Raw genomic sequence first — 13,819 nt, 5'->3', positions numbered from 1 at the left:
CACCGGTTATGGGCTTTTGATTTTTTAAGCAAAGCCTACCACGTTCCGATATTTCAAAAAGAATTCATGCAATACAAGAGATAATAGGAATTCCTAGACAAACGAATAGGAAGTAGTTGAAAAAGTGGACAAGGAAATTGTGGAAGAATTTAAAACACATGCTTTATATCATAGGGCTATATATACTTCGAATCCTACAAGTTATACGTTTTCCCATGCTCTATCTTCAAATTTTATACTCTGACACAATGACAAAAAAAGAAGATATGTTGCCTATGATTCTAAAGATACTAAAATTTGGCCTTAGCTGCTTTGCTCCAGATCTGGACATCTGGAAGCTCCTCGTAATTCGGTGGAAAGAATTGCGGTCCTAGTATCTTTTTTTGCACCTTGCCGGTTCCTGATTTGGGAAGCTCACCCTGAATCACTCGCAATATAGTCGGCATTTTATATCCAGTCAGCTTGCTTCGCAGGTCTTCTCTTAACTCAGCTAGTGTTAGGCTCTTGCGAGCTGTGTTCTGGTCCGTCTTGAGGCTGACTGTAGCGGCCACCCGCTGTCCATATTCTTCGTCATCGACACCGACGACCATGACTTCAGAGACATAGTCTAAGCCCAAGATCTCACGCTCAATGTCTAATGCGGATATTTTGTAACCGCCTGATTTAATTATGTCGATTGATGCACGACCAAGGATGAAAAAATATTTGCCTTCGCGGCGAGCAATATCACCCGACTTGAAATAACCATCTTTATCGTGAGCTGCCGCGGTTGCCTTTTCGTCGTGCAAGTATCTTATAGGAAAAGGGTGTTAGAAAATGAGATTGATATCTGGATTTTTTAAAAGGACGCATCACATACTTTGAGAACATGAAAGGACATTTCACAAGCAGATGGCCGTCATCTTCAAGCTTGAGAGAAACAGCCTCAACCACACGACCCACGCTATTACGGGGTGTACCTGTAGAATCAAGGTCTGTTTTAATGACAGCACCAAACTCCGTAGCGCCATACCGAGTGAGAATTGGTTTCTGTCTTAGATTCTCCCAGAAGTCCTGGACAGGACCAGGGAGGGCTGACGAGCCACACAACATCGTACGGATGTCACGCACGCCAGCAACGTATAGATCACGTACGTGAGGGGACTGGTTTGCAATATTTTCTTCATAGTAACGCATCATTCGCATGTATATGGTGGGAACGCCAGAGAAAAAGGTCAATCCTCCCTTGCGCCAGCGCTCCCATGTCCAGGCTGTGTTGAAGCTGCCACTTCGAAATTCGATACAAGCACCAGCAATCACAAAAGGCAAAAAAGTAAGACCAACACCTGAGGCATGGTGAACCGGTAGAACATGAAGTACAACGTCATTTTCAGTTATGCCATAGAAATCAGCGTCTGTCTCGGCATTTCCTGTGAGCCACGTTCGACGCTGGACTGCCCCCTTGGGACGACCGGTTGTGCCCGATGTAAAAATGACTGCACTAGCATTGTTGATGTCAAGAACTTTGTTCGATGATATGACTACCTCCTCAGCTGGAAAGGATGTAGCACAGAAGACAGATGCAATTGGGGCGATGCATGGGATATGGAAATCATTTTTCTGGCTCATGGAGTGTACGATAGATCGTCCTAGGACTTCACTTGTTGAACTGCTCACCAGAGCAACACACCGTGCCTTCAGAAGGAAATAAGATGCTTCATCTACAGGAAGCCCCGCAGCTTGTACATGTCAGCGCTTACCTCTCTCTATATCGATTGGAAACAACTCACCCATAGGAACAACTGCAGCACCCATCGCAATAATTGCGACGAACCCAACGGTATACTCATATCCACCAGGTGCTAGAAGCCCAATATACACTTCTTTGTCTTCAGATAGATCATGAAGAGTCTCGCGACTGAGCGTGTTTTCAATCTCAGTGCGAAGAGATAGTGCATCTAGCAGAACATCTTCATATGTCTTTTCCATACCAGCGTTCACGTCGCGTACTGCTATGCGGGGCGGCTTACGCTGAGCATATCGTAACAATTTGTTAAAGAAAGGAAGATTAGGAAGCACATTGCGTCCCACATGTGAGGGTACGAAAAGAGTTCGGTCACCCATTGCGGCTGGGTGTTATCAAAGATCAATCGCCGCCCTCCTGGCCAGGTGATGAAGCAAGAGAGGGTATTTTTCCTAGTTGACAACGCCTTTCAGAAGGCTAAATATGGTAATATAGTAAATCTATCGGAATTCCTCCGCTTTGATCTCCTTATGTGTATTGATCGCCAAGTCGGCTACTTCCCCACGATCTTCCCCGCAACAGAACTGCCGGCCGGCAATCGGCACTCGGCGATTTTTGCGGCCGACACAGCTATGAGCCTTGGTAAACATGATGAGGAGCGATGGGTTTATCAAAGAAGCTTTTGCTGATCAATGGAAATGAGAAGCTTTCTCAATCAGTTTATTCTTTTTTGAACCGAACAATCAATATGCCAGACTTCACTGATAAGCTCCGCCCGAGCCAACCAGATGGTTCTGTAACCATTACTCGTGAACGTGAGCAGTCGAATGTCTCTGTTGATGAATTGAGTCATTATTTATTATCCTCAGATGGATTTCTAGAGCGCCAGGCTCGCATTTTGTCCATTTTGCTCAAGGAGCCGCTCTTCTCAAAAGAGAAACAGCAGAACCTGTCGCGGCCGAAACGATTCAAGCTAGGACTGGCGCGCGCGAAATTGTTGCGTCGTATGGCCGATAAATACCAATGGAACTACGATGACTATAAGATGGCTGAATATTTAGTCGATGACGTCTCTCCATACTTCCTACACATGGAAATGTTTATTACTACGATCCGAGAGCAGGCAAGCAAAGAGCAGCGTGAATTTTGGATGCCTCTGATTGAGTCATGGAAAATAATCGGGGCATACGCCCAGACAGAACTTGGACATGGTAGCAATGTGCGTGGTTTGGAGCTCCAGGCCCGTTGGGATGGCCATGCAAAAGAATTTGTTCTGCACAGCCCAACGTTGACGGCAAGTAAATGGTGGAATGGAAGTCTAGGTCGAGTTGCAAACCATGCGATAGTTGTTGCCCAGTTACTTCTCCCCAAGTCTGAATCGCCAGGCGAATACGTACCACATGGTCCTCATGCGTTCATTGTTCAAGTGCGCGATATGAAGACGCACTTGCCTCGAGACGGTGTGGTCATAGGAGACATTGGTCCGAAGTACGGATACATCACCATGGATAATGGCTATATGCTCTTTAACAATTTCCGGTAACAACCCTTCCCAAGGCGCCTTGAGATAGCTTTTTGACGGTGGCTAGAATCCCTCATTCTGCGCTGTTGTCTCGGTACTCCAGCGTCGATCCTCAAACTGGCAGTTATACCAAGCCAGAACAGCCGGCTTTAGTATATGGATCTCTGACTTATGTTCGAGCAAATATTGTCCACCATGCCAGGCTAGTTCTTGCACGAGCAGTTACAGTTGCTGTTCGATATACTGCGATCAGGCGCCAATTTCACGATCGAGACGGAGATAAAAACGGGCCAGAGATGTCAGTTCTGGACTATCCCACCGTACGAATTCGCATACTCCCATTGCTAGCTACAACATTTGCACTCCATTATACCGGTATGGCTATGCGTAGTGTGTATCAAGACACACGGAAAGACGTTGAACGAGGTGACTTCCGTTCCTTGGCCCATATGCACAGCATGTCATCCGGTTTGAAGAGCTTATGCACAATGCTTGCTGCCGATGGTATTGAGACTTGCAGACGTGCATTAGGCGGACACGGATTTGGCGGTGGGAGCGGTCTGATTCAACTGAATAATGACTATCTCTCCAAGCCTACAGTCGAGGGCGACAATTGGATGATTACACAGCAAGTTGCAGCATATCTTATCAAGAAGATGACATCTGCAGTACAATCGCCAGATACACCGGGTGTAGATGAAACCGATGCTCGGTTCAAAGAGTTCGTCCGAAGCAAAAGGTCCAGTCAAACTCACACCGCGTATAATCCTTTGGCAAACGATCAAGACATCGTCAAAAGTTTTGAACTTCGCGCGACCGCACTTGTAAGTTAAGATTGGCTTTGGATGAAGCTAATTATTTGCGGCTGACAGCCAATAGGCATATGATGTTTATCAGCAGCGTGTCTTGAAAAAGCGAAATTGGAATAGTCTTCTTATTCAACTTCACAAGCTAAGCAAAGGTCACCTTGGAGAGAATCTTTCATTGATCTCGTCAATAAAACTGATTTATCAATCTAGCTCAATCCCAGTCTATCTTGGTTCGGAGTTTCTTTGAGGCCCTGTCTGCCGATAACACGCTTTCGGATCCCGTGAAGGCCGTGTTGTGGGACCTATATCGGCTATTCGCTTTTTATACCATGGAAAATGACGGCTACGAATGTGAGTCAATATTTTGAGCGACACCCTTCGATCTGACTACTCAAATTTTGGAGTTGATACTGAACAAAAAAGTCTTGCGTTACAATGCCGTCTCCCAGTCTGACCTTGATCTCCTTCCACCTCGAGTCCAGGAATTGATGGCGCAGGTGCGACCTCATGCTGTCAAATTGGTTGATTCGTGGATGATTCCAGACTACTTGTTAGATAGGTAAGACAGATAAAGGCCTAGCTCTGATGAGTCAAGTTTAAGTGAGCTGATTTGTTCATAGTGCCCTTGGACGGTATGATGGTCGAGTATACGAAGATCTCTACAATAGAGCTCATCGATTGAATCCATTGAACCGAATCACTTTCAACCCCAATTATTGGGAAGAGGAGATTATCAAAGGGACTGGAGAAACGGGACTTAATATACTGTCAAAGCTGTAGATTTTTGTACGGCTATTGTATCTGCACGGCGGTTGATTTAATCAATGTCAAATTACTAAAAGTATAGGCTGGCCAGACTTGCATAGCAAGACCATGTGCGCCTTAGTATATACATGAGCCAAGAAGGCTTCAGTAGAGTGACCTATTGACAGACCAAATAAGAGATTAGAGACTAATTATGATTTCGACGATTTAGAGAGTGTATTGAGCACTGAGATCCAACTCTAATCGCTCTTAAAAGGTACCGAACTGATAGGTGGCCATGTTGTTGACAGGGCCATCATCGGGACCAAAGATCTGGTGGGGCCGGCGACCCCATTGGGGCTGGTTGATACCGTCAATCCAGTCTTCAGTCTCCACCACAATGCAGCCGTATTTGTTGACGTGAGTGGCACCAGCGTTGCCATCCTCGGCCTTGTTACGTTTGGCCTGCGACTCCTTGGTCGCGATGGTGCCGTTCTGACCATTGCAGGTGTAGATCTGGATGGCAGCCTGGTTTGTGGCAACATCTAGAGTGATACCCGTCTTATCAGATGCCAGACGCACAGAGGGGACAATTGAGTCCTGGGCGGCGTAGGCAGCAGGGCGGTCTAGGAGCCAGCACGTATCGTAACCGGTGCATCCAGTGCCACAAAGGCCGGCGGTCTTATTAATATCCTGGCCGACGAGCTTAGGCTCGGTAAAGTCCAGAGCAGCATCATAGGCGGTGTCAACGTCCAGAATCTCACCAGTGGGAATTAAAATGCCGTCACCTGCAATAAACCTTTGTGAAATGGGCAGCTGCAGGTAGGTATCGTCTAAGATGGTAGGGTTCTTAAAAGCGTTCAGGTTCCAGTAGATGTGATTGGCCAGCATGATGGGAGTCTTCTTGGTCAAGGCCAGCGATACAAGCTTGGTGGTTAGCTGTGGCAGGCCCTTGGGGTTCTCAGCCGACTTCTCGGTGGAGACGCTGAAGGTTGCATGAGAGATCACGTCGCCAGGGAAATTCTCCAAGCCTTGGTCCAGTAATGTGAACGTGATAGAGGAAGAGCTGTGAGAAGTGACGGTCCAATTGCGCATGTCATAGCCCACAGGGCCACCGTGGAGGGTGTCCAGGCCACCATGCTCATTCTCAGGAATGTGGTAGGTGTGGCCATCAATGGTAAAGGTCCCGTTTTTAATGCGATTGGCATAGCGGCCGACTGTCGCACCAAAAAAGGTGCGATTGGTCTCGCTGTCTTGGAGATAGTAATGGGGGTCATCGTAACCCACGACAACATCTTGTACGTTGCCATTACGGTCCGGCACCAGCAATGAGGTCAGACGCGCGCCGTAGGGGATGAGCTTGGCTGTGATATTCTCCGCCTGGATTGTGTAGGTTTGAAAGTGAGGATCATTGGAGGTTGAGGACGAAGCAGCCGATCCAGATCCCGAGGATGGGGATGGGGCCGCTTGCGCGAGAGCAGGCAGCCCATACAGGGCAGCCGTCACGTATGATTTAAAGTGCATCCTGATTCCTAGAAGTAGGGTGACTGAAAGGAAGAGGGCGCAGAAAACAACTAGCAATCGAGACGTAACACGCGTCGGGCACAGGCTCAGGAATGGGCGAGGGCAGCCGAGGGGCAGGCTGGGCATTTTATGGGGTTTGAAGCTCCTTTCCGATCCCAGTAAACATCGACGTCCAAGGCTAACCTACCTCCGCATGGCTGGACGCTAGGGGGCGGGGCCACGGCTGGGAAACCGGGGTAAGGGTCGATAGATCACGAATTATCCGAAAGCAGTGGCGTGAGGGGATTCCTGCTCGCAATTGGCCTGGTCTGGCAGGGGTGGAGGTTGGGATGGATGAGGGGAAAGATCCGAGCCCGGTGCAGATGAAGTGTGCGGCTGTGAAAGAGCGGAGAACGCGCAGGAGTCGTGCAGGAGTCACGGTGGTGCAAGTGCGCGGACCAGCTAAAGCCCAGTCGAGGGCCCGCTAACGCCCGGTGGGCTCCAGACAAGCTCTGAGAGGCGTGCTTCCCGTGCGAGGCCACGGATAAAATGTTACCTCGACCACCGTTCTGGGCACCTAAAGTGGGTATGAGATCCAAGCGGAAGGCAAAACTCCGGTGGGGAGGATGGAATGTTGTCGCGCAGAAATGAAGGGGAAGACTTGGACATTTCCACTTGGGCGAACTTCGCCGATCAGTTAGTCAGCTCACAGCCAGCCTGAGTTGTAGTCAGTGAATGACCATGAGTCGTTTATTCATTGGATTCTTATCCTGTCGGTTATTAGGTTATTGGGTCGGATCCTGGTCGTTGGATTCCTCTTAGGGTTTATTGACTGCCACAGACGTCCTCCTGCAGGCAAGAACAACCAAATACGACATCTCTCGTTGCTTTGTTTTGCCCCTCCCCGTACGCCCAAAGACTCGACGGCAGCCTGGATGATGGTTGATAGGGGGAATACTTCATTCTATCCTAGTAGACTCCTAATAGATTCTGTGTTCAATAAGCGAGGCCATACCCTCGTTTGCGATTGAATGGCCCGATGAGGGTAGGGCGTCCGACTTCTGACCGGAGTATACCCTTTTCGGGGCCACCGGTCGACGGACAATTAACTGCTCCTTTCCGGAACCCCTAGTTGTATGTGCACTCGGTCGTTCACAATTTCCTCGGTTGATATCAGCAGAGACGTTTTTTTCCGAGTTGATACTTACTCGTCCTGATCAACTTATGTAAATCCTTCCAAACTCCAGACCATCCCATGGTCGGTGGTATGTTTATAAACGATCACTGATGATCGCTAGGTGCAACTGCTGCCAGGCATCAAATCTCAAAGACATCACAGATGTACAAAATATTGTACCTGTATGGCAAGTGCGGGGAAATCCTGGAAATCTCACTGAAATTAGCGGTAAAAGGTAATCAAAAGGCCAAGGCGCCCATGTGGTTGTATCCCTGCCCGAAGGTAAGATGAAAGGAAGTTAGAGCTATAGTGCGGGCGGGCCTTCTGCCGATCGCTGAGTTGAGATCAATCTTTGTAGCTGCCAGTGGCAAAAGGACGTAATCTTGGGGTCCGGTCCTGGGCATTGGTCATATTGATGGCAAGCTGCTAAGAGGCTATGTATTGTTAAAAGTAGAGCCCCTTGAATCTTCAAAGCCCAGGAATATTGTCGCAAGATAGTAGTGAAATGGACCGGCCAGGTTACTAGAATTTCCAGTCCCTGCACGCTTGCTCGGCATAGGCGCCGACTTGAAAAGCATCCGCCAAGACGTCACTAATGTCTTCAAAATATGTGGGGGACGCAGGTTCGCTCAGGAAGCAAAAGGCAGATGCATGATCGACAATCTTTCTTCTTCTTCTTCTTCTTCTTCGTCTTCTTCTTCTACTTTGTGCATCGATCTGCACGTACATGGATTGGACTAGGAGAGGGTATTTAATTAGGAGCCAAGACTTCAAGTTGGACAACTAGTCTAAATATATACATCTCTTAATACACCGTATAATTGTTGTCAAGCAATTTTGATCGGAATTCGAGATAGGTTCGAACTGAAGTGCTGCATTTAAAGCTATCCAAATTATTCGAATATAAAATAATGGCGCGCCCGTCTCATAGCATCCAAATCAACTCATCATCGCCACGAACCAATGGATTGAATTTGGCTCTGCGAGAGGGGTTGAAACCCGTGGATTGCCACCTGCTGAACCGAGTCACTTCAATAATGCGTCATTGGTAGACGGGTCAAAAACTATTGTTCCTTCCATCGTATTTCATCATGACAGGTATCTTCCAAGGTTAATGGGCGAAGAGCAAGAAGAACAATCCAAAAAAATAGCACCGCTTCATATCATGACATCGAGTCGGGTTGATCGCGCTTCTGTCCAGCCGCACTGCGATGAACTCTTCCGGAAAATCGAATCGAAATTTCACTCATCAAACATTCCCACTGATAAATGGTACCTCACAGCACTCAGCGCCCTTACAGCGACCTCCGAGCCTCAGTTGGCTGATCAATTATACCTATATCTGGTCAGCCAGCCAGCGTATACAACAGCCAGTGCACGCATGGTCCTAATCCGACGCCTTCGCGAGGTTATTATCAAAGATATCGCACTGCTAGGGATCCCCAAACCCGCAGAGGCTATAATTGCTATCAGCAGGGTAGAGCCGGAGAATGAAATGGACACGTCCTTCAGCCGGGAAGGATGGCAATGCGACCATAAAAACCACGAGCGTGGCATGAGCTGGCTGCAAAAGATATATGCCCAAAATACCGAAGCTCTTTTTGATCTCTTCAAGAGACACCGCGACTTTGGATTCATCGTCAGCGAAGTTGCTTATGGGCTCCATCTGTCTGATCGCCAGGAACTGGGTGATATCGAAACCGAGCTGGTTGTTCTTCCCGCAGTGATGGCACAAAATCTCCCACGGATGACATACTGGCATGTCAGAGGTACCCGGCGACTAGGAGTCTCTAAAGAAGATGTCCAGATGGTTTGCGAATGTGTGCGCGAGGTGGCGCGTTTTTGTGGATACGAATTAGACCGGGTGCCTGTGGTGGAGACAGTGGAGGATGAGCTATAAATTGGGGATAAACAAGAAACAAGTCGCGGGGATGACATGGCCGTCGATTTCCATAGAAGACTCCGATAATTCACCTCTGGGGGGGTTCTAGAGAGATGAAATGTTTTAAAAGCCTCACGGTCTAAATGCTGAAACCATAACCTAAACAAACTTCCCCAACAAGCTTAAAACTCTCATCGTCACAAGCTCCAACTCGCCTTTTTGGGACACGATTACCTAAGCATATCACCGTCACCGATCGACTCTCGTGCCGCTTCGGGAGACTTGTTTATGCCTTTGCCCCGCCGTGTTTTTGTTGTCTCGTGTACATATTCCCTGCCTACTGTGCTCTTTACTTTCAGCGCATTCCACGGGGCTCACCCTCTCCGCCCCCCTAGCGGCACTCGTGCTGAGATTCCATCGAACAGCCCGCCATGTCAATCACGTCGCGCAGCCAGAGCTCCTCTCCCGATATCCTGGGCCCGCCAGGCGATGTCGACTACCTCATTTCGTCCCCTATAAAACCGTTCGCTGGCCGGCAAAGCTGGCTATCTCCTGCCACTGTGAAGCGCCAACAGACTCCGGCGAAGCGCCCGCGCGTGAGCCTCAGTCCCGGGAAGAGCGCGCACTCGATCCGCTTCGACGATATCCTGCTCCCCGGCTCGCCGACGATGAAACTTAATGGCCGTCAAAGGTCGCTCTCGCCAGAGAAGGTCCAGCAAGAGGGCAACGTTAGCCCATGGCGCATCCGAGTAACGCTTGAGGCGACGCAAGATGAGGAAAACCAAGTCAGCCCCTCGCGCAAGCGGCGACGACCCTCGACTATCACAACAAAGATTCCATTAAAAGATGAAAGAAGTCCGTTGATGGAAAAGACGCCTGCGAAAAGACGTGGTCGCCCCAGAAAATCGGACACACAAGCACAAAATGGATCGCCTTGGCCTGGCAGTCCCGGCAACACGCCAGGGCAGATGGGTACTACTCCAGCGAAAAGGGGACGCGGGCGACCGCGAAAAGGAACCCCGAAGCCGAATACGCAGGAGATTTCTGTGGTTGAGGATGAGCCAACGCCTGTGGCGGAGGAGCCTATGTCACATTTTAGTCCGATGGACCTCACTGCCGACGTTGGCGTAGGTCAGGGTCGTCAATGGAGCCCGATCAACCTTGCCATAGATGAAGGAGGGTTAGACAGCGACTCTCTTGGCGCAGACGATTTGCCGGTCGCGAATCTCCGTGCGCCAACGCCAGCACGCCCAGAGACTTGGGAGACCAACACGACTCATGAATATGGCAGAACAAGCTACGATACACCCGTTATTGGAGCCACCGAGCATCATTTCCAAGACAATGACGAGAACATACATTCCACACCTTCCAAAATGCCGTCGCCCACTCGAGAAAGACTAGGATCGTCTGCCCGATCGTCCCGGGATAGTGGCAGCGCCAGATCGCAGCGTACTTACCCCTACTCCTACCCCGACTTCTTCGTTGGCCGAGGAAGAAAACCAGACAAGGGAAGCACATTCACGTCGCTTCCGGACGACAGATGGTCAGGACCCACTGATTGAGCCGCTGGCCGACCCAAACGACGAACATGAGGAGTTCGATTCAATCATGGAAAGCGAGGGGTTCACAATGGTCTCTTTGGACACTCTTCCATCGGCTAAGCAATATGGATTGGGCTCGAGCGCCAAAGTCACTACAGATGGTTCCTCCAAGGGACGAGAAAATGGACGCATTGGCGATCGTTTAAAACGCCAATTGCCTGGAACAATCAACGACCTTCGAAGCGATAGCCGCCAAAGCTCAGCGAAACCCAGTCCTGTGGCTCAAAAACCATCGTTTGCGCTACAAAATGATTCAAACGCACAATTACAGCCTGAAATTGCAAATAAACAAAGCCCCGCTCACATATCTTTCCCAGAACTTCCTGCTGCACCTTCTCCTCAGGAACCTTTACCCGAAGAAGATGGTGATGTGGAAGTAGAGGCGCTGGAGACTGAAGATGCACCGTTTGGAGACCATGATGCATACAGTGATCAAATGGAAAATGAAGAATGGGATGACCGCGAAGAAGTTCATTTTATCGATCGCTCGCCTCAACTCGCGCAAGAAAATCCTGCACAGTTGAATTCATTACGGGCGCAACGAGAGGAAGAATGGCAGATTGAGCGAGAGGCCATAAGCCGGCAGGCTCGGGATCCTACGAATTCGCAAAAAGTCGTTCTCATTGACAGTGATGATGCGGTGCGCGATGAGGGACTTCAACTCAATGATGAATTTCATGATCAATCCGCGTCCGACGTTGAATCTGCTGCCGAGGTGGTGCCTTCCGACACTGAACCGTTCGATGAAGAGCCACTCGAGGAGCAGCGATACGATGACAAGCCATTTGAGGAAATGCCAACTGACGAGGAATTCATTGACGAGCTGCCCGCAGATCTGAAGTCAAATCTAGGACTTGAACCACGGTCTATCAGGACTCAGGCAGGCCACGAGGAACTGGAGATGCTAGACGAGCACGACGACAATGAATCCGTAGATATTTGGCGGGAAGAGCCTCAATATGCCGAACCTGAAGCTGTGCGCGAGGTGCTGTTACCCGATGCACAAGACTTAGAAAAGGAACCGGAAGAAAGAGTATTGGATGACGAAGATGGGTTTGATATATGGCAACAAGAGGCCCGGGACCACAGTTATCTCTCGCAACATTCAGATCCTCAAGCGCACGCTCCTTTGCAAGAGTCTATCAGTCCTTGGAAAAGAATCGCCAGCCTTTCTGCGAAAGGAGATAACTTGAGTTCATCACCAGCTTACGTGAACATGGAACATGGCGACTACTTGGAAACAACACACATACGAAAATTGCGCGATGAAGAGGTTGACCTATCTGCTGTCCTCGCGGAAGAAGACACACCCAACCGTGCTCGCTATTACAACGGCACAAATACCCCACGGGGTATTCTCAGCTATCGATCTAGTGCCGCCTCTCCGTCAATCAATGGGACTGCCATGAAATCTGGGTCCACGCGGAAGGAGGTAAAACGCGTTCGTCTACAGCCTATTTCTCAATCAAGCCCAGAAATAAGACCAGAAGCACAGTTCCATTCTCCTGCAATCGCGCACAAGCCATCTTCCCAAGAGGCTGTTGTGGAAGAGGCCGAAGATATCGAAAGTGTCTCTGACATGGCTCACCAGACCGAGTTTCCTCCCACGCATTCTGCAGCTGCGACTCCCGAACTCCCACGTCACTCCGACGGGGGGCCCCTGCCTCAACATGGTTCCAGAAAATCACTAGTCTCACTCCTAGGTGGCTGAAAGCCCCCGCTGGGCACCAAGATGATAGTTCAAGTGTCACCTCCGAAAGCGGAGTGGAGACAGACCAGGATGACCAGGAGGATCAAGAGGAACTCGCTAGCGTCGAATCTGCGAGAGATATCCATCAAGTCCTTGAGCATGCACCTTCGGATCGTTCGAGTGAATCGCCCTTAAAATTCCTGGAGGAGTCTGCTAGTCCTCCACAACTAAAAGGATCCCACTCATTCCACTTGGCAAAAGGGTCTGGGGAAGAGCCAGATGACGTACACTTTGCTGGGAGAAGTGATTTTCGTGATATTGTAGAAGATGAAGCCCCACAAGCTGTGGAAGATTATATTCCCGAATATGACTCAGTGGGGGATGACCTTGTGGTGGACGTGGACACTGGCGACAATATCGCCGTCGACTTGGTTGACACAAATTACGGTGGCAACCCTACAAAATCCAGGCCGCTTGCGGCCTTTGGTTATTTCTCCGACGAACATTACAAGGCTCTTCGGCGCATCTACCAAATGGCAAAGCGATTTCCAGAGCGCTTCTCTTACCATGACGCGCCAGGGCGCGCCGAAATCATCGGTGATTGGATTTGGACCTCGGACGGCCATCACGGGGTACCCATCACCGAAGTGCAATTTGCTATTATTGATCGCTTTGTGCATGACCTCTCACGCGCCGACATCCAGTACGGTGGAAGAGGGCAGGTCAAATGGTCTGAAGCTGACCTGCACCGAAGGTTGATCAGCATCATCATTGGTGAGCAGATCCGAGAGGAGCGAAAGGCTAAGTCGGCCCGAGGGGTGTCTGTTGATACCTGGCGATGATTGCAATGTTAAAATTACCTTTGATCTGATTTGTCTTTTGGCGTATACTTGGACGGTTGGGCAGGTATGATGGAGTCGAGACGTTTGGTCTATAGGGCTGGGTTTTCTTCTTTGCCTGTTTATTTTATGATATCCTCACGGTTCTTGGATTCGGTTTGTGGGAGTATAAGCTGTCTTGTGTCTGGATTTCTGATCTTGTGTTTCTTGCATCGCGACTTTGCTCTTCTAGCGTGTTTGTACATAAACATAGTTCTAACCCAGCGCTATACAATTGAAAGCGAAAGGATCCCCCAAAAAGCTTTTGGGCATAGATGTAAAATCCG

At 49.3% G+C, this 13,819-nt stretch overlaps 6 protein-coding genes across 6 annotated transcripts; 4 read left to right on the top strand and 2 right to left on the bottom strand.

Moving 5' to 3' along the window:
* Positions 1–290: 290 nt before the first annotated feature.
* N7462_002330 (uncharacterized protein) lies at positions 291–2,103 on the bottom strand (the record flags this gene model as incomplete). The annotated part of the gene is made up of 3 exons (XM_057074056.1): positions 291–792; positions 860–1,718; positions 1,770–2,103. The coding sequence occupies 3 exons, from the start codon at positions 2,101–2,103 to the stop codon at positions 291–293; spliced, it is 1,695 nt and encodes a 564-aa protein (XP_056937697.1).
* A 368-nt stretch (positions 2,104–2,471) lies between these two features.
* Positions 2,472–4,834, top strand: N7462_002329 (Acyl-CoA oxidase; the record flags this gene model as incomplete). Its single annotated transcript, XM_057074055.1, has 6 exons — positions 2,472–3,262; positions 3,313–4,069; positions 4,125–4,206; positions 4,265–4,405; positions 4,478–4,613; positions 4,675–4,834. 6 exons carry the CDS (start codon positions 2,472–2,474, stop codon positions 4,832–4,834), a joined length of 2,067 nt encoding a protein of 688 aa, XP_056937696.1.
* A 234-nt stretch (positions 4,835–5,068) lies between these two features.
* On the bottom strand, positions 5,069–6,322 carry N7462_002328 (aldose epimerase family protein; the record flags this gene model as incomplete). Its single annotated transcript, XM_057074054.1, has 1 exon — positions 5,069–6,322. The coding sequence occupies one exon, from the start codon at positions 6,320–6,322 to the stop codon at positions 5,069–5,071; it is 1,254 nt and encodes a 417-aa protein (XP_056937695.1).
* Positions 6,323–8,643: 2,321 nt separating this feature from the next.
* N7462_002327 (uncharacterized protein) lies at positions 8,644–9,378 on the top strand (the record flags this gene model as incomplete). The annotated part of the gene is made up of 1 exon (XM_057074053.1): positions 8,644–9,378. The coding sequence occupies one exon, from the start codon at positions 8,644–8,646 to the stop codon at positions 9,376–9,378; it is 735 nt and encodes a 244-aa protein (XP_056937694.1).
* A 413-nt stretch (positions 9,379–9,791) lies between these two features.
* On the top strand, positions 9,792–10,925 carry N7462_002326 (putative AT DNA binding protein; the record flags this gene model as incomplete). The annotated part of the gene is made up of 1 exon (XM_057074052.1): positions 9,792–10,925. The coding sequence occupies one exon, from the start codon at positions 9,792–9,794 to the stop codon at positions 10,923–10,925; it is 1,134 nt and encodes a 377-aa protein (XP_056937693.1).
* A 475-nt stretch (positions 10,926–11,400) lies between these two features.
* Positions 11,401–13,496, top strand: N7462_002325 (uncharacterized protein; the record flags this gene model as incomplete). The annotated part of the gene is made up of 2 exons (XM_057074051.1): positions 11,401–12,604; positions 12,679–13,496. 2 exons carry the CDS (start codon positions 11,401–11,403, stop codon positions 13,494–13,496), a joined length of 2,022 nt encoding a protein of 673 aa, XP_056937692.1.
* Between the last annotated feature and the right edge of the window lie 323 nt (positions 13,497–13,819).

The sequence above is a fragment of the Penicillium macrosclerotiorum genome, assembly GCF_028827735.1.
Source record: "Penicillium macrosclerotiorum strain IBT 26536 chromosome Unknown utg000002l_segment0_segment0, whole genome shotgun sequence".
Classification (NCBI taxonomy): Eukaryota; Fungi; Ascomycota; class Eurotiomycetes; order Eurotiales; family Aspergillaceae; genus Penicillium; species Penicillium macrosclerotiorum.
The sequence above is the reverse complement of the archived record's forward strand: the minus strand, read 5'-3'. Positions and strand labels throughout refer to the sequence as shown.